The sequence below is a fragment of the Pelodiscus sinensis genome, chromosome 10, assembly GCF_052426305.1.
Source record: "Pelodiscus sinensis isolate ZL-2025 chromosome 10, ASM5242630v1, whole genome shotgun sequence".
NCBI lineage: Eukaryota > Metazoa > Chordata > Testudines > Trionychidae > Pelodiscus > Pelodiscus sinensis.
This window is the reverse complement of record NC_143061.1, coordinates 26,509,973-26,529,227: the sequence shown is the minus strand read 5'-3', so window position 1 is coordinate 26,529,227 and position 19,255 is coordinate 26,509,973. Positions and strand designations below refer to the sequence as shown.

Sequence of the window (19,255 nt, the reverse complement as noted above, 5' to 3'; positions counted from 1 at the left end):
TTTCCGAAAGATCCCGTCTAGACTGGCGCTTTTCTCCAGCAAAGCCCCGAGCCGGAAAAAAGCGGCAGCCATGTTTATACAAACGAAGCGGGGGATATTTAAATCCCCCGCTTCATTTGCAATTCCAAGTTGTCTCATCTGCATCCCTTTTTCGGAAAAGGGATGCAGTATAGACACAGCCGTAGTGTTTAGCTTCTCTGGCAGCATTTCTTATTCTGCATGTTAAAGCAGATAGTATCATGATACAAGCTTGATCTCTCACTCTCTGATGTGGACACAGTAAACAGGATATTTTTTTCACTACACCATTGCTGAGCTGTATTTATTCCAAAGACAGATCTTCCCACATTCTCATTATTTTTTTAATCCTGATCACTGGAAAATTGGATGCAGGAAGGGGTGGTAGTTTTTCTGGCTATGCACCAATCTATGTCTGGATGCTTAGAACACATCCTGACACAAAGTCTATAGAAATAGGACACTTAAGTAAAGGGTCCTCCCTCCCCCCAAAAATAAAAACAAACCCACCACACCATCTAAATTAAAGACAGGAACATAGAAATGCATATGTTAGTTATTGTTCTTTTTAACCAAATTTTGCTAAAATATATTTTAAGGTCCCTTTCAGGACAATTCCAATGATTTTTTAAATTGAACATACCACATTTCAGTCTAAGAAAAATAAAAAAATAAAGAAAATAAACAACTTTAAAATCCCACATCTTAACTGAAGTTGTTTACCTAGTATAGGTCAGACCTCCCTTGTCCGGCACCCTCGGGACCTGAGTGGTCCCAAACAATGGAGTTTGCCAGACAAGGGGGAGGTCAAGGCTCCCTACCCAGTTGTAGGCTCTTCTCCCGGTGGAGTCTGCGCTCCCTGCCGCCTGCCCCTGCCTCCAGCCCCACAACATGCCAGGCCTGGCCTGGCTGGGCTGTGGCTCCCACCATGCCAGCTCAAGACAGGGGCCAGCCCTGCTGTGTCCAGCCCTGGCAGGGACTGCTCCCTTCTCTCCCTTAGCATCAGCCCGGGCTGCACGCCCAGCTGCCTTCAGCCCTTGGCAGGACTGCACTCCTGCACCATGCAAGCCACGGTCGAGGTTGCATTCTCCACTGTCCTAGACCCAGCCAGGGCTATGCTCTTGGCCCCCAGCCTCGCTATCTGCAGTCCTGACTGGGGCCGTGCTCCTTGCCGCCAGCCCTGGCAAGGGCTGTGCTTTTGAACCTGGACAGCTGGGGCTCTCTGGTCCAACAATATTCATGGTCTGGATGCTGCTGGACCAGAGAGTCCCAGATTTTAGACGTTCAACCTGTACTGTTACAAGTAACATATAAAATGACTATAAAAGAGATTTAAAATGAGGAGTCCTGTGGTACCTTAAAGACTAAAAATATTTTTGGGGGCATAAACTCCCATGGTTAAAAACCACTTTGACTGATGCATTCATGACAAATACATCTGAGGAAGTGGTTTTTACCCATGAAAGCTTATGCCCAAGTAAATCTGTTAGTCTTTAATATGCCACCAGACTCCTAATTGTTTTTGCAGATACAGACTAACACATCGGCCTATCAGACTTGTCAGAGATTAAAACAAATTTTTCATACATTATTTTATATCATAGAAAGGATTACCAATCTAATATACCTTTTCATAAAGCCAGAATGTCAGATCAGTTCTGGTGGGAAACTGCTATTATAAAGATCCTAAAAGATCAACACACACCCAAATATGCTGCTCCCATAATAGTTTTTGTGTGTGGCTATTTTACCCTTCACAACTATAAGAAATGTTCTCAGTTTAAAGATATTGCAGCTATTTATAAGAACAGAGGAGAATAAGACATTTACTGTTCCATGTTTAATTTTAAGGTTGCACTACAAAACATGTCTAATTCACTTGACATGACCTGGATCTAGAAACAAACTATGAATATTCAAAAGATCACTTTGCCAGATTATAATCTTTAAATTCTTCAACTCTTTAAATTGTATAGACTAATGTACTTATACTACAAGTCAATATGCAGCTTATTAATATACTAATTTATGATCATGTACGGTGTTTTAAAATTAAAATTATTGTTGTTGAAGTTTCTATATACTCTTCTTTTTAAGATCAGCTGTGTCACATCACCTTTTCTATTAATTACACAACAGAACCAATTATTCAAACATATTGAATTTTTTAAACATACAAACAGTAAACATAGCACATAAGTTTCTTTACATAGGACTCAGACAAAAATACTTCCGCACAACAGAGGTCCAAGAAAGCAAAAAGATAAGACAGTAATTTTCTTTAAGTAATATCTAATTAATATTCAGTTTTAAGCAGTCCTTCAGTACCAGAGACAGCAGCGCAGGGTGGCAGGCGGGCGCTGGTCCGCGAGGGTAGCCAGTTTAAAAACCATTATATTCCACTGCTATGTTAAGTAAAGTGTGGCATCATGCACTAATATTTTAGACCTTCAAAAATAGGATCTTCAATAACTTCCTCTGAGGTAAATGGAGTCATCTGGGTGCTCAACACTCTTGAAAATCAGACCACTTATTTAAGAACTTAAATTAAGGATGAGAAACATAACTTTAGGCCCCTCTATTTGAATAATGTTAGGATTAACACACTTTAGCAGGCAACATCACGCTGAAATTTGTTATGATATAGGAATTATATTTGAACACCTCTTTAAGTGACATTTTTGGGACTACTTTTTATATTTGTTCTTTAGGCAGGATTTTCAAAAATGAAAGCATAGGTTTCCCTTCATAAGCTCCTCTTTTATAAAAAGCATCCACCAAAGAGACACTCATGAATGTCCAAATAGAATTTTTCCAACTAAGTCCTTCCCATTTCACTTTTAAATACGTATTCTCAGCCAGTTTGCAAACTGTTTTAATTTCTGTACAAATGTATTATTACTTATATGACCTCTAAGTTTTTCAAAGTAAGTTTCTTCTTTCCATATTCCCTTATTTTTCTTCAGGGCTTTTAGCTCTGCTTGAAGTAGTCTTTTGTGAAGCTTCCAGTAAAATGGAGAGTCATGATGTAGTCCTTCAATACGTATTGTTTTGCCAAGTCCTTGTCTTAAGATCTCTTCATTCAGACACACACTGAAAAATCTACCCTACAAAAAGATGAAGTGAAGGCAGCAGTTCATGTTATACATTCACTTGGTCTTTTACAAAGGATATTAACACATTATCAATTAATCTGTTGTGTGAATTGTCTGACTGTTATGAGTTAGAAATTACCTCCTTTTGGCTAATTCTACACTCTTTCAGTGTTGAAAACTCCAGAAACAATTAAAAGTTGTATAGCATTCAACTCACTTTTAAAATTAAACACAAAATGTGAAGTCATCTGTGAAACAACATTACACCAGATACTTGATCAAGAAAAAATCCTAAGGACCACAGAGCTAGTGTCCACTGTATTTCTAGATGCCACAAACCTGATAGCATAGAGAACTGTCAACTAGCCACTGAAAAGCTACACTTATATTTTGAGTTTGCAAAAGTATAAATATTTTTCTCCAATTTGAATATATAAAAGGTCTGCTTAAATGTTTAATTTAATATAATACCCTCAGATCTTACAATGTAATCAAGTAATAGCAATAATCTCTGCAAATCTTTGGACAGAAATGAAAGTTAAAGAACTGTCAATCCTTCATGTTACCGCATTTACCTTATTTACTAAAACGAGGCAATCAAGCACCAAATCCTCCCTTCCAAGAAGCTGGAACCACATCATTTGTGAAGGTTTTAACTCTTCCTGTAACCAGACTATAGCATTCGGTGTCAGCTCCACTCCAGCAAGTCTGACCAGCAAAACACCATTTGATTGCCCTGAATATATTAGAAATATACATAAAATGGTATTTTTACTCCCATATGATCAAAAAAGATCCAGTTTCACATGATGGGCCAGATCATTAGTAGCTGCAAATAAGTATAACTCCACTGACTTACATGGGGTATTGACATCAGTGGAACAACAATAACTTATAACAACAATAAGCAAGCAAGAATAGCCAGTGGGCTGCATGAGTGACCCTTCTTCATCTCAGTGAGCTGCAGCACCCCACAGTAGGGATGTTAAATATCAGTTAATTGAATAGTCGAGTAACCTCATGAATTCTTATCAGTTACTTGACTATTCTATAGTCCCTGGGAGCATGGCTGGCAGCCAGCGCAATCCAGCCCCCTGCCATTCCATACTGCTGATCAGAGACAGCAGCGCAGGGTGGCAAGCAGGAGCTGGTCCGCGAGGGGAGCCGTTTAAAAACCAGCTCCCCTTGCGGACCAGCTGCCTGTCACTGGGGATGTTAAAAACTAGTTGACTAGTCTTTGGTCGGGGGCTCTTGCACATTTCAAAGGAGGAATGCGGAAGTGCCTATCAACTAGTCGATGGAAATTCCATTGACTACTCGACTAGTCAATTAACGGCTAGTTAACATCCTTACCTGTTGCCCCATGCTGCTGCCTCTGATACAGAGATGGCAGCAGCCCCTGTGTGGGGGGTGGGGACTGAACTCCCGGACTTTGTCGTGAGTTGGTACTGAGCTGGACTGCCGGCCCACCTACCTCCTAATAACACTTTAAATACATAGCCACAGTGGGGGTAGGTTCCAGACCCGTCACAAACCAGGATTAAGAAAGGCTGCTGGCTACAACCAGCTAAAATATTTACTGGCAGGGAGAGGCATATGTGTGTAGTCTATAGCATTAACCTGTAAGTTTGTTTATGGGATTCATGTGTTCAAACCGGTATGAATTTCTATATCAAATCTCATTTAATAGTTATACAGGCAAATCCTCCCACTGTAGCTGTACATGCAGCTTATATTGGCAATAGAGCAGCTTTTGCCAGTATAGCTTATACTAGTTCCCTGAACGAAGTAAGTTATACTAGAAAAATAACTCTTTTGTCCAGGGCTGTCCCTAGAAAGATGCAGGGCCCAGGACATCTCCCTCCACCTCCAAAGGCTCCACTCCTGCTCTGTTCCCACCCCGTTTCTTGCAACCCCTGTTCTGGCCCCTTCCCTCCTCACTGTACCCCGTCCCCTAAAACCTTTTCCCTGAGGCCATAACTAGACTACGCGGAGCAGTCGAAAGAGGATATGCAAATTCCCACAGAAGTCAGGAAGTAGAGCTTTCGAAAGTGAAAGTAATTAAGATGTGGCTTTTTCAGCGTCCCCCCCTTGACGAAAAGCCGCGTAAACCTCCTTTTTTGAGGAAGAGCGGCTTTTCGACTAAAAAGCCATGTCTTAATTACTTTCACTTTTGAAAGCTTTGCTTTCAAAAGTGCGATCAGAAGATATGCAAATTCCTGCTGAATTTGCATATCTTCATTTGACCGTTCCCTGTAATCTAGATGAGCCCTCAGTGATACAACCCAAAGGATTACCAGGAGGTCTAGCACCAGCAGTAAGAAGTCAGGCCCCCCTGTACTCACCGTGGCAGCGGAAACAGAGTGACTCAGCACTAGCCTGCTCTGCTTCTCCAGTTCCCAGCTGTATCGCTTAAGGGAACAGAGCAGGCTGGGGCTGAGTTGCTCTACTTCCCAATGCCACAATGAAGTGGAGCAACCCAGCTGGAAGGTGGCAGATGGAACAGACTGGGACTGGGTTGCTCCACTTCCCACAGCTCCCGCAACTGCTGGTGAATGCAGGAGCATGGCCAACCCCTACTGCCATCATCAGGCCCCCCCAAGTAATCTTGATTGTCCTGGGGCCTCTGAAAGCACAGGACCCAGAGCAGCTGCCCCAAACTGTCCAATGGATGGGACAACACTGCTTTTGCTGACAAAACTGAATCTAAACTGGAGCTTTTGTCAGTATAAACTTTCAAAAAACAAAAACCCACCAACAAAAAAACCCCACACTCTTAAGCATGCTGCATCTAGACTGGCAAGTTTTTCCGCAAAAGGGGCCGCTTTTGTGCAAAAACTTGCCAGCTGTCTACACTGGCCGCTTGATTTTGCGCAAAAGCACTGACATTGTACTGTCCGAAATCAGTGCTTTTTGCACAAATGCTCTGACGTTCCTATTCGGGCAAAAGCCCTTTTCCGGAAATGTTTTTGTGCAAGAGGGCCAGTGCAGACAGCTAAAAACTGTTTTGCACAAAAAAGCCCCGATGGCAAAAATGGCAATCATGACTTTCTTGCGCAAAGCCGCGTCTAGATTGGCACGGACACTTTTCCACAAAAAGTGCTTTTGCGCAAAAGCGTCCATGCCAATCTAGACGCTCTTTTCCGCAAATGCTTTTAACGGAAAAACTTTTCCGTTAAAAGCATTTGCGGAAAATCATGCCAGTCTAGACGTAGCCTATGTCTACAAAAGAATCAAATATAGATAAGGCCTCAGTCTCTCATGCCTTAGTCTCCCAGCCAACAAGTGGGAAAACTTTAATTCCTTGCCTCATGTGGGTGTTGTGAGGATAAAAACATTAAAGACTGTGAGGTACTCAGATACTATGGTAACAGGGACCTCTTGAATACATAAGATGTCTAGACAGATGCGTATTTAAATCAAGTCCTTACCATACACTTTTAAAGTAAGTGGATAAATATACTCTCATTTTATTCATGGGGAAACTTCAGCAAAGAGATAAAATAACATGGCCTTAGCCACACACAGTGCCGGAGCCAGAATTAGAATTCAGACCCTCCTCACTCTCAACTGTTCCACTACCACTGCTTATACCAGAGGTGGGGAATAATTTTTGACGGGGGCCACTTGGAAAGTGGTTGAGGGCTGCACTCTTCAATTATATTAATGGAGAGGGTGTGGGGTCTGGGATGGAGGCTGGATGCAGAAGGGAGCTTGGGGTACAGGATTGGGGTGCAGGAGGGAGAGTGGGGTCTGGGAGGGAGTTTGGAGGAAGGAGGCAGTTGTGATCTAGAGCAGGGGACTGGGGTGCAGGGTTTTGGAATGTGACCGAGAACAGGAGGGGGTTGTGACCTAGGAAGGGGCCTGTGGTGCAGGGGTTTGGTTTCTGACCTAGGGGAGAGGACTGGAGTGCAGGAGTTTGGTTTATAACCTAGGGTAGGAGGGGATTGTGATCTGGGGCAGGGAATTGGAGTGCCAGATCTGGAAGAGGGTATGGGTGTAGGTGGGGGCAGAGGGTTTGGGTATGTTGTGTGGGAGGACACAGGGTTGGGGAAGAGAGGGGCTGGAGTGCCAGAGGGCAGGCTCTGGCCAGGAGCCCAGTCTGCCTGCAGAGCTAATGCTTGCAGAGCTTAAAAAGTTTCTAAGGAAACAATTCAGATGTTGTAAATTTTTGCTAGTTTAATAGACACAACTGTATGAACTAAGAGGACATTTAAGTTTGTCATTATTATCTCATTCTTCCTGTACATTTCTTACTTACATTTTCTCTGTAATGATGACAAGAAAGGAAGGTTAATGGGAACATGTTCAACTTCTAGTCCTTTCTCAGTTATTTGATATAACCTTCCTCGTAGCTTCACATTCTTTTCTATAAATTCTACTGGTATATCCACAGCACTTGTAAATTTTGTTGTCTGTTGATATAAGAGAAGGAAGAATAAGATACAGTCTTAGGAAAAATAAAAGCAACAGTTTACACTTTGTTTAAAAAAAACCCATGCAAACACACTGAAACCAGATTTTGACAAGATGAATCCTTGCAAATTACAAATTACACTACATTATTCTAATCAACTTTAATCTTTTAAAAATGTGTTGTAGCTGTTGCTGGACATTTTCTACACATTTAAAAAGAATGGTCCTTTCTCCACAGAGCTCATACTCAAGGACAGGCAATTAGACAGAGGTCAGGGAAAGGCAGTAATAATATCCATTTTATATACAATTTATATACATGTCAATTTGATTCATATTTGCAGAATGGCAAAAGGGTGTCCTTAAGAAAGGTTTAAAATCAACAAAAATAGGAGTCTTGCAGATGAGATCAAAAGGGATTATACACTGCATGGTTCAAGGGGTTCAAGAAAAAAGTCACAAGTGATTCTGTCAGATTCTCACACAAGGGTGAACAATTTTGGAAATAGTGGTTGTGGAAGAGAATTGAGGAAACATGAAGCTTGACAAGGCAGTACATGGGGGGGCAGAGAGTTATGTAGCACTCTGAACATGGTGATAGCACTTTAAACTTTATTTGGTATCAGATGGGAAATCAATGGAAAGATTGAAAAAGGGGAGACTTCATGATCAATTTGAATAGCAGTAAGTTTAGCAGCAGCATTTTGTATGGACTGAAAGAGAAAAATGTGCGTGTTTGACAGGCAAGAGGGGAAGATTAGCAAGAACCAAAGTGGGATACAATTAAGGCATGAACTAGAGATTTGGTATGGGGGCTAACAGAAAAGAACTAATCTTAGAAATGAAGAAACTTTACTATCAACGTTTAATTTTAAAGCCCCTGTTGTTTAAGATCATATGCAGGATACATTTGGAATAATCTATTCAAATAGTTATTATGTGACTGCTGCTGCTCTCACTGACTGACACATCAGGCTCTAAAAAAACCAACTCAATATTGCATCCTCACATTTTTATTCTATTTACTAAACCTTTACCCCTGTTATCTGCAAGGTCCCCTTACTAGGAATTGAGAAATATGAAACCTTGCAGGCAGAGAGTTTGAAGGTTTTGTAAATAAATTAAATAAAAGGGGATTGAGAAGTGGCTCAGGATCAAATTTAATTTGCATTCCAAGGTCCAACAGTCATTTATGTATATTTAACAGACTTGATTTTTGTAAAATTCCTTTGTATGCAAATACCAAGGTTCAAGAAAGAAGTAATAATCGCAGTACGTACTATTCAGTACTGCTTCATATTAAGACAATTACTTATAAAATCGTATTGATTTCTAGTACATGTAAAGATCAGTTAGGAATGCAGCGTCGCTAATAACCAAACAAGAACTCAAAGAACATTAGGCATATTCACACTCCAAAGCGTGAGGCAAAATTATCTCTAGAAAACACTATATGTTCAATTCCTGAAAAAACTCAATGGTATACAGGCAGTCCCCGGATAACGTACAAGATAGGGACTGTAGGTTTGTTCTTAAGTTGAATCTGTATGTAAGTCGGAACTGGCGTCAGCCGCTGGTGAAACTGACCAGTTTCAACCGATGGCTGAATCTAGATGCCAGTTCTGACTTACATACAGATTCAACTTAAGAAACCCAGGCGTCCCCAAGTCAGCTGCTGCTGAAACTAATCAGCGGCTGATTCCAGGAAGCCTGGGGCAGAGCAACTCTGCCTCGGGCTTCCTGTAGTCAGCCGCTGGTCAGTTTCAGCAGCAGCTGACTTGGGGACGCCTGGGGCAGAGCAGCTGGTGTGCTCCTGTGTTGCTCCAGTAGCGCGGCTCCTCGGCGCTACTGGAGCAACCCAGCAGCACCCCAGCTGCTCTGCCCCAGGCGTCCTGATTCAGTCACTGCTGAAACTGACCAGCAGCGGCTGAATCAGGACGCCTGGGGCAGAGCAGCTGGGGTGCTGCTGGGTTGGTCCGGAGCGGCGCTGCGGGACTAACTCGGCAGCCCCCAGCTGCTCTACCCCAGGGGTAGGCAAGAAAAGCCTGGTCTGCTGGGGGGGGGAGGGCACAAGCTGTACCACCCCCCCAGCAGACCAGGGAGACAGGGGTGGCGGGACCGCCCAAGTCCTCCACAGCTTTGGTCCGTCTCCCTGGTCTGCTGACCTGGGAGACGTGGAGTAAAGCCGCAGAGCACGCGGGCAGCAGGACAGTCCAGGCGCACCGCAGCTGTCCCACTGCTGGCGTGCTCCGAGGCTTTGCTCCCCATCTCCCTGGTCTGCTGGTCAGACCAGGGAGACGGAGAGCAAAGCCGCGGAGCACGCCCTTAGCGGGACAGCCCAAGCGCGTCTGGGCTGTCCCGCTGCGGGCATGCTCCAAGGCTTTGCTCCTGTCCCCCGGGTCTGCTAGGGGGGTCCAGCAAAGCTCCTGGGCAAACGAGCAAAGCCGCCCAGGCAGCGGCTTTGCTCTGGTGTCCCTGGTCTGCTGGGGTGGTCCAGCGGCTTTGATGGACCCCCCCAGCAGACCAGGGAGACCGGGAAAAGCTTTTCTCACCCCGGAGGACACAGGTGGCGACCCGCCGCCCATGAGCTCCAGGGCGAGAAAAGCCCTATTCGTAAGTGCGGATCCGACATAAGTCGGATCCGCGTAAGTCGGGGACTGCCTGTAATTATTTTTTCTAACATGAGAAATGCACGAAACAAAGAGTTTTTGGTCTATCCATAAGGTATTTTCCCCTTCTCATCCACAATTATCTTTTGGAATTAAAACATTATCTGAGCTGTTTGGTCACCATCGATATTTTGATTATTGTTAGAAAATATTTCTCAGAATCGTAAGAAGAGAGTGGAATTAAACTGATTATGCCACCTTTAGACCAGCTAATTGCCAGCAGAGACAACATAAAGTCTACTTTATATTGCCAGTGTGGTGGAAAGCAGTCTTATGAAATGTCTGGAGTTGACTCAGTATGTCAATCAAAAGAGTGAAGGAAGATTTTAGGGTGAACTATAAATACAGTAAACTTCCGATAATCCGGCACCTTTAGGACCCAGGGGATGCCGGATTATCAGATTTGCCGGACTATCGGAAGGGGGGGCTGGTCAGTTTCAGCAGCGGCTGAATTGGGGATGCCTGCAGTAGAGCAGCTGGAGTGCTGCCGGGTTGGTCCGGTAGCGCCAACCCTTGGTTCGGCGAGTCCAACCTGGCAGCGCCCCAGCTGCTCTTGGGAATGCCCGGGGCAGAGCAGCTGGGGTGCTGCTGGGTTGGTCCCACAGCGACGAGGAGCGGCACTACTGGACCAACCCAGCAGCACCCCAGCTGCTCTACCCCAGGCGTCCCCAAGTCAGCCGCTGCTGATACTGATCAGGGGCTGACTCCAGGAAGCCCGAGGCAGAGTTGCTCTGCTCCGGGCTTCCTGGAGTCAGCCGCTGGTCAGTTTCAACAGCGGCTGAATCCAGATGCCTCGGGCAGAGCAGCTGGGGCGCTGCCGGGTTGGTCTGGAAGCGCCAACCCTTGGCGTTGCGAGACCAACCCGGCAGCACCCCAGCTGCTCTGTCCCAGGTGTCCCCAAGTCAGCCGCTGCTGAAATTGATCAGGGGCTGATTCCAGGAAGTCCAGGGCAGAGCAGTTCTGCCTTGGGCTTCCTGGAGTCAGCCACTGGTCAGTTTCAGCAGCGGCTGAATCGGGGACAGGTGGGGTGCTGCCGGGTTGGGTCCCGCAGCCCCGAGGGGCAGCGCTATGGGACCAACCCGGCAGCGCTCCAGCTGCTCTGCCCCCGGCATCCCCAATTCAGCCGCTGGTCAGTTTTAGCAGCGGCTTAATCGGGGAACCTGGGGGCAGAGCAGCTCCAATGGTCCGGTTGCCCGGAGCACTTCCGGGTTCCTGATGGTGCCAGACCATCAGGAGTACCGGACCATCAGATGCCGGACCACTGGAGTTTTACTGTAAAAGGATATTGCAGCTCAGAAAGTAGAACATGTGGAGAGTAACTGCCTCCTATGAAGAGTTACGGAAATGAACAGAGATAAACATCAGGGTTCACGAATACTTCTGTTGACTCAACTTGGATTACATACCTAATATATGTAAGATGAAAAAATTGGTCTAAAGATGGGAAGAGTGGAAAGGACAGACAACTGCATAGGCATCTATCTACAAGACTATAGGACAGGACAGGGCAGGGCAGGGCAGGGCAAGGATGGTCAGTGGGCCGGATTTGGCCCACCTAACACTTTCATCCAGCCTGCATCAGCTCCTGGCCTCACTACTAACGCGTTGCCTGGGAGCTGCCAGGAAGGTGCAAGCCCTTTCTACTACTGCTATTTAAAGGGCTCACGCTTTCCCGGAAGCTGCCAGGCAACTTGGTAATAGCCATATGGCAGGTGCAAGCCCTTTATATATAAGTAATTGAAACAGCTCATGCCTCCTTCCTGGCTCCCAGGCAATGCCTTAGCAGCAGGGCCAGGAGCTGCAAGCCCTTTCACTTGCTTCAATTTTAAAGGCCTTGTGCCATCAGGGAAACTGCGACCATGTTGCCTGCAACTGCCCGGAAGGTAAGAACCCTTTAAATCAGTGTTTCCCAATCTTATTTGGCCAAGGAACCCTTTTAAACTCAAAAGAATTTTGCAGAACCCCTAATAACATTCTAGTATGTGGAGCTGAAAAAGTAGACCACAAATAAGTAAAAATAAGTAAGGATAATAATAAACAAATGCTAAACAAAGTCATGAGATCAATTTTTAGTTTAATTGCACATATTTAAAAACAAAAACCATATTTAATGTGTACAAAAAATAAAGCTCAAAAACTAATATGCATTATATTGGCAGTTTTCAATGCGAAGAGTGGTTTTTCTTCTTTTCTTGGCAAATTCTTTTTATATTTGGTTTAATACTGGAAAATTGGATTTGCATATCTGGCGCAGCATTCAGTCAATTTCTGTACTTCGTTTTTGTTGTTGCATAATTCGAGAACGGTGGTATTTAACAGGCGATCACGCCATTGACTGCGCGCGCAGCGCTGAGTAGTGACATCATTATCCCCACTCTCTGGCTAAGCTGGCATTACACAGGGACACTTATTGTGGCAAACACAAATGAAAATTGTTTTCAATAAAATTCATAAACGCTTAAATATTAATTTTTAAAAAATAATAAAATGTTATTTTAATGGAATTTTCTTGTGGAACCCTTATTTTCACTTCTTGGGAAACACTGCTTTGAATAGAAGCAACTGAAAGGGCTCGCAGCTCCCGGCCCTGTGCTAACACCTTGCCTCACAGCCGCCTATTGCTGTGAGCCGTGAACCCTTTAAATAACAGCAGCTGAAAGGTTCCTGGCTCGTGGCTGCTGGGCAGCTACCAGGCAATGGGTTAGCAGCAGGGTCAGGAGCTGCAAGCCCTTTAGTGTGAATTCCAATGTCCCAGAGAACTCTGGGAGACGGCTAGCCCCCAGCACTGTCCCATCTGCTCCAGGTCCTACCCCTTCCATTGGCTGGAACTCGGGCAATGGAAGGAGTGGGACCCCAGGCCAACCAAAGCTGAGGATAGGCTAACTCCCAACCCCACCCCTTCCACCCATGCCCCACTCCTACCTCAGGCCCTGCCCATTCCAGGAAGGCCCACAAACACTTCTAAAATTTGTAAAGTGCCCCCCCCCCTCAAAAATTATTATATATTCCTCTGCTATAGGGATATATAATAGGAAGACATAGGAACTGGAAGGAGCAAGTGTTTGGAAAGTTAAAAAAAGAAGTAAAAATAGAACTGGATGTAAGTGAAGCTGGCAGGGATGATATTGTCCTGCCTCCACTGAACACAGCTTTTGAACAATCAGATATTTAGAAAATAAATATTTAGAAAGTTCAAAACAGAGAAATGAAACAATCAAGGCAGAAAGTGACTACAGCATGAATTAGAAATTCAGCAGTCTGGGTCAAAGTAAGGAGGAATTCCAGCAATGCTCTGGAAGTGGTGAAAGTTAGAGATAATGGAGACATAGGAGGCAGAGGGAGTCTGAACAGACAAAGCTAACTCAAGATTTTTGGCTTTGGAATTAAAGTTTAGTTTGAAAGTAAAAAAAGAGTCAAGAGAGGTGTTTATAATTGTGTTGCCAAACCTATCACAGATTATTATTACTGTGACTAATTAAAGTTTTGAAGATGAAGTACAATAAAATACATCTGAAAGTTTAAAGTTGCTATTCTGTCCATTAGAAATTAGACAGTTTTGTTGTGAACCACTTCTAAATCCTCAATACAGTAGTAGCAATATTAAACTAGTGGAAGAGAGAAAGAATTTACAGACTACCTGTAGAATCTGCCAATCCACTAGACCAAACACTTCAAAGTTTCTTTTCAAATATGAAAGATAATTTAAAATGGGGATTATTTTTGGTTGCTCTTTAACCCTAATGTAATATTTTCAAACTGTTATTTATAAAACACTTTAAATAAGAATATAAATATACTGTGCAAGATATTAGGGACTAGCTCTCTGCCCAGAATAGACTGCCCGTGGAGCCCACAAATATGGCTGTTGGCAACATCTGTGGCCTTATGATGCCCAACCTGCCAATCTTGTTCTGGGAATCAAATGAGAATACTTTCAATAAGATCTGAATTGCTCCAGCTGCTATGACTGTGAAGAGCTTCTCTGGAGGATCAACAGAGTTCAGCAGCACTTTACACTTGGTATTCCTTCCTCTATTTGCTAGGCCTGTGTCATGTAGGGATTCTCTCATGCCAAACCAACACCATCCAATTAATCAGTTACCCTAGCTATTTGCCTGCTTTGTGATGCCATTGAAACAAAGAAGGTAGAACACTGATACAATCTGGCCCCATAATATTTTCAACTAAAAGTGACAAATGGCTATAAAGGCTACTCCTTAATTATTCACAACTTACCAATTTAATACTTTTTGCAAATAAAATGACTCCAGCTATAGCCATTCCAGTACTAATGTTCTGAAAAAAAGAGAGTATTTTAAAATCCTTAATTTTTCTCTCTCTCATTATTTTCATCCAATTAAAAACATTAAATAAGAAAATACAACCACCACCACACAGGTAACAGGCAACCAAGACATTCTAATGTGAATAAACTCACTAGAGGACCTTTAGCAGGGTCCTTGTTTTGTACTTTAGTGAACCTGTAGTACAAATCATTTAATAAATAATAACCAGGGGGCTGAGACGCTTTCCATATCCCTCTGTTGGCTGCAGCTGGATTGTGGCCTCTTCTGCTACTCATGCCACAGCAGGGTGGGGGGCTGCCACCAGGCCTTTCTGCTCCCAGATGGGGGTGGACCACGGGGCCTGCCCTAGGATCGGGGTCAGGGACAGGACGCTGTGGTCAGATAGGGGCTGGGCCTTGATTGGGGCCTTGTTGACCAGGCTTCATTTTAAATAAAGAAAACTATTATGTCCAACACAAAAAAGGTTTAACATTGTCTTTATTTATGGCAGGGGTGAGGAACCTTTTTTGGATCAGGGGCCACTGACCCACAGAAAAATCAGAAGGGGATCACACATATGAAAAGGGAAAAAAAGCTCCTCCAAAAAATCCCAACCCTCACTGATGTGGCCCCCAATTGAAACACTTCACTCCTCTGGTGCTCCAGCCCCATGGGGAGGGAGTGGGGAGGAGCGGGGAGGACAAGACTGAGGTTCAAAGTTGTAACCAAGTACTGAATTTAGCCTGGTTTCATGTGAAACCTTTTTTTAAAAGTGAGATGAATGAAATTCAGATGCATTCTTGTGTATATTGTCCTTACTTTGTGGCTACGTCTAGACTGGCATGATTTTCTGCAAATGCTTTTAACGGAAAAGTTTTTCCGTTAAAAGCATTTGCGGAAAAGAGCGTCTAGATTGGCACGGACACTTTTCCGCAAAACCACTTTTTGCAGAAAAGCGTCCGTGCCAATCTAGACGCGGTTTTGCACAAGAAAGCACCAATCGCCATTTTCACGATCGGGGCTTTTTTGCGCAAAACAATACCACGTTGTCTACACTGGCCCTCTTGCGCAAAAGCATTTGCGCAAGAGGGCTTTTGCCTGAACGGGAGCAGCATAGTATTTCCGCAAGAACACTGACAATCTTACATGAGATCATCAGTGTTCTTGTGGAAATTCAAGCGGCCAGTGTAGACAGCTAGCAAGTTGCCAGTCTAGACGCAGCCTGTATGTATATTTTAGTGCTACTTGGTTTAAACTCTCCCCCCCCCCCCCCATTGCAGAGTCCCCTCCACTCGGTATTGGTATCTATTAAATGCTGAATTACACAGCACCATTCCTTTTAATAGACGTAATTACTTAGCTTGCTAGAGTACCTGTGCCTGCTTTTTACAGTTAAAAATGTGTTGATTTTGCAAAGTAAAACATTACAATTTCTAATGGTTCTCTAAATCAGTTCTCAAACTTCATTGCACCGTGATCCTCTTCTGACAACAAAAATTACTACATAAGGAAGAACTGAAGCCTGAATCCACCCAAACCCTGCCACACCAAGCAAGAAACAAAGCTTGAGCCCTAACACCTAGGGTGGATGGAATGACCAAAGCTGAAGTCCCAAAGGCTTTAGAGCCCAAGAAGAAGGCCGGTAACATGAGCCTCACTGCTCGGAGCTAAACTGAAGCCTGACTCCCCCTAATCTGAGCTGAAACCCCCAGGCTGTGTCTACACTGGCATGAATTTCCGGAAATGCTTAAAACAGAACAGTTTTCGTTATAAGTATTTCTGGAAAAGGAGCGTCTACATTGGCAGGCTGCTTTTCCGAAAAAGCCCTTTTTCCGGAAAAGCGTCTGTGGCCAATGTAGACGCGCTTTCCCGGAAAAGAGCCCCGAGCGTCATTTTCGCGATCGGGGCTTTTTTCCAGAAAAGACTACTGGGCTGTCTACATTGACCCTTTTCCGGAACAGTGTTCCGGAATAAGGACTTATGCCCAAGCGGGAGCAGAATAGTTTTTCCGGAATAGTGGCTGATTTTGTACAGTAGAGCATCGTTGCTTTTTCGGAAATTCAAGGGCCAGTGTAGACAGCTCGCAGCTTATTCCGGAAAAGCGGCTGATTTTCCGGAATAAGTGGCCCAGTGTAGATACAGCCCCAGGCTTTGGCTCTGGTCGGTGAGACTCAGATTCGGCTTTGGCCCTCGGCCCCAGTAAGTCTAACACCAGCCCTGGCACTCCATTAAAAACGTTTGAGAACCCCAGTTCTAAATCGTAGACATCTGCATTAAATACTTCGCTGTAGCACTGAAAACTGTTTCTAAAAATAACATTTGCAACACACGTCTAATAAATGCCCTCTTGGCTCCCAGAAGCAGAGGGTTTATTATTCGGATGACTAGAAAAACCCAGGGGTACAGAAAGAAGGCAGCTCTCCCACTGAGGGCTTGCTCAACTTAGGCTTAGCTTTTACTCAGTCTGGAACCCACCTAGAAATGCTCAGAGATCCAGCTGCTCTGAATTATGATTAACACGTTGTTAACGTGCCCCTGGTTTTTGAAAAGCTGCTGAACTAGAGCAGCCCACCTCCTTCCCCGGGGTTGCCTGGTGTGCGTTGCTGACTATTCCCCTGGTCTTTAGCCTCGTCTTGCTTTATTTATCACCAGCTCATCTTCCGATGTCCGGCAACGGATGCAAAGCCAAGGGAGACAGCGGGGGGAAAACAGGGATGCCCCTTGCGCAATGGTGCATCAGCCCGCGGGCGGCGGGGAGGATTTGCGCAGCCTGTCAGTCTCCAGCCCCACCTGAACAGCAGCGCGGACACCCCTGGGGCCACCGCTAACTAAACCGCCCCCCATCTCCTGTGGGGAACAACAGCGGGGCCAGCTACCCGCCGCAAGGCAGGGGGAGCGAATCGGGCCCGTGGCGGAGGGTGGCCGGAGGCTACAGCGCCAGGCGGAAGCTCTCTGCCTGCCCGGGAGCCAGCCGGGGCCTGCCGCCTTTGCAGGGATCTCAGGGCTTTCGCCGGGCGGGCTCCGAGGGAGCCTCCGGGCCTGGCCCCTTCCCCAGGAGACGCCCTCCCCCCGCCGCACTCCCCGCAGGTACCCGGACGAGGGCGAGGTGGGAGTCCGCCCACTCGGAGAGGCGGGCGAGGAAATTCGCAGGCTCGCCCCGCGGCTCTGCCATGGCCCAGCCTCGGCTTCCCGCTCAGCAGGACCCCGGGCCTGTCCCGCCGGCTCCGCTCGCCCAGCCCGCAGCGCCACTCGCCGGGGCCGCTTGGTAGCGCACGGCCAGCGAGCACCTTCCCCTCCGCGCGGCGGCCGGCAGCGGGAACTGCCTGGCACGCACAGCCCGGCTGTATACAAGAGCAGGGCCCTAGAGCAACTTCTCTCCGTCATGGTACAGGGCCTAGCACCACGGAGCTTGCCGTGGCCTAGGTGCTATAGCAATACCTAGCTCACCACAACCCGCCCTGGACAGAGCCCTGGGTCACACACAAAGGCGTCCCTAACAATATGCAAAATACACAGCTGCATAGGGCACCATGAAAGTTGGGGCACTAAATTGCCCCTAATGTTGTGGTGCCCTATGCAACTGCATGCTGCGTATGTGGCATTGTAGGCTTTGGTGGCCAGTCCCAGCCCTGGGCCAGCCCCCTTAACCTATGATCTGCTCCTGGCAGGAACAGCCTTAGTGCAGATGCGGGGCCCAGGACCACCCCCTTGCTCTTCCCCCCTTTCACTCCATTCCTTTCCCAACGCTCCTCCCTGCTCTTCCCTCTCCCCCCCCCCCCCACTGCTTTCTTCCCCTGCTTTGCCCCCATTTCATCCTTAGCCCCCTCTCCACCATCACTCAGACTAGGCAATTACCAGTAGTAGAGGGCATGGCCCCAGCAGCAGGGATCAGGCTTGCATCCACCCTGCACTCACCAGGACTAGATGTCAAGTTCATGCAGCCCTGAGGAAACAACACAGAATTGCATGCCTTGGAGTGGCAGGAATTACAATAGTTACCTAATTCATTTCAGTAAAACTGATCTTCATATGTTCTATCTATAGGGTAAATTCAGGTCTGGTTTTGGAGGATGCTGCTCTGTTCAAGAAATTTACAGCAGGGTAGAATTTGGCCTTACCTCATACAAACACCTTGCAGCTGTTATTTTATAGATGTAATATGTCAGCTCTTCTCTTTGCTAAGTAATACTGTGTGTCTCATGCAGTAGAGCAGGGCTACTCAACTTTGGAAGCCCCAGGAGACACAATGACACAGCACAGGCCACAACATACATGCAAATATATACAAACAGCTTCTTTCACACTGACAGGCATGAATACAAAGATTAAGGCAAGACTACAAAAACAGGCCCATTTAAGTCAGTTCTGCTGATATTAATAAAATGCAATAGTCACCTGAAATGTTCATTTACTTTTAATAAGCAAGGATAGTCCAGAAATTTAACTACTAAAACATATATAAACAGAAGAACATTATAGTGACTACTTTTTTGTTTTGGCTCCCACCCGCGGACCATGTGTTGAGCCCTGCATAAACCCAAACCACACTGTGGGCCACAAACAAACAAGTCGCAGGCTGCATGTGGCCCACGGACCGCATGTTGAGTAGTCCTGCAGTAGAGCATGCTATTGGCCTTGAGTATGTTTGAATGGTGTGATAGATAATCAGGACTTATTTCCTTAGTTTCCATCTAAATGAATGGACCTTTTGCAGAGGACTTAATGGAACTAAACCAAGATCCATTTTAGAATCATGAACCCTCTGATAGGC

General features: G+C 45.5%; 1 protein-coding gene across 3 annotated transcripts; it reads right to left on the bottom strand.

Annotated features, from left to right (window-relative positions):
* Window positions 1–1,843: 1,843 nt before the first annotated feature.
* MISO1 (mitochondrial inner membrane subdomain organizer 1) lies at window positions 1,844–17,814 on the bottom strand. Of its 3 annotated transcripts, none has more exons than XM_075937752.2 (5): window positions 17,576–17,796; window positions 14,435–14,494; window positions 7,375–7,528; window positions 3,689–3,849; window positions 1,844–3,125 (listed from the first exon to the last, which is right to left on the bottom strand). In XM_075937752.2, the coding sequence occupies exons 1-5, from the start codon at window positions 17,654–17,656 to the stop codon at window positions 2,859–2,861; spliced, it is 723 nt and encodes a 240-aa protein (XP_075793867.2). In that variant the 5' UTR covers window positions 17,657–17,796; the 3' UTR covers window positions 1,844–2,858. The 3 variants fall into 3 exon arrangements, with proteins under 3 accessions (XP_075793867.2, XP_006123541.3, XP_075793868.2); XM_006123479.5 differs by lacking the exon at window positions 17,576–17,796 and adding an exon at window positions 16,960–17,569; XM_075937753.2 differs by lacking the exon at window positions 14,435–14,494 and having other exon boundaries at window positions 17,576–17,814.
* Between the last annotated feature and the right edge of the window lie 1,441 nt (window positions 17,815–19,255).

Excerpts from the sequence above, each read along its gene's own strand:
- MISO1 (XM_075937752.2), bottom strand. The coding sequence starts at position 17,656 with ATGGCAGAGCCGCGGGGCGAGCCTGCGAATTTCCTCGCCCGCCTCTCC. Across the intron at positions 14,495-17,575 it reads CCCACCTCGCCCTCGTCCGG|AACATTAGTACTGGAATGGC; the intron begins GTACCTGCGGGG and ends TCTTTTTTTCAG. Across the intron at positions 7,529-14,434 it reads TTGCAAAAAGTATTAAATTG|ACAACAAAATTTACAAGTGC; the intron begins GTAAGTTGTGAA and ends TTATATCAACAG.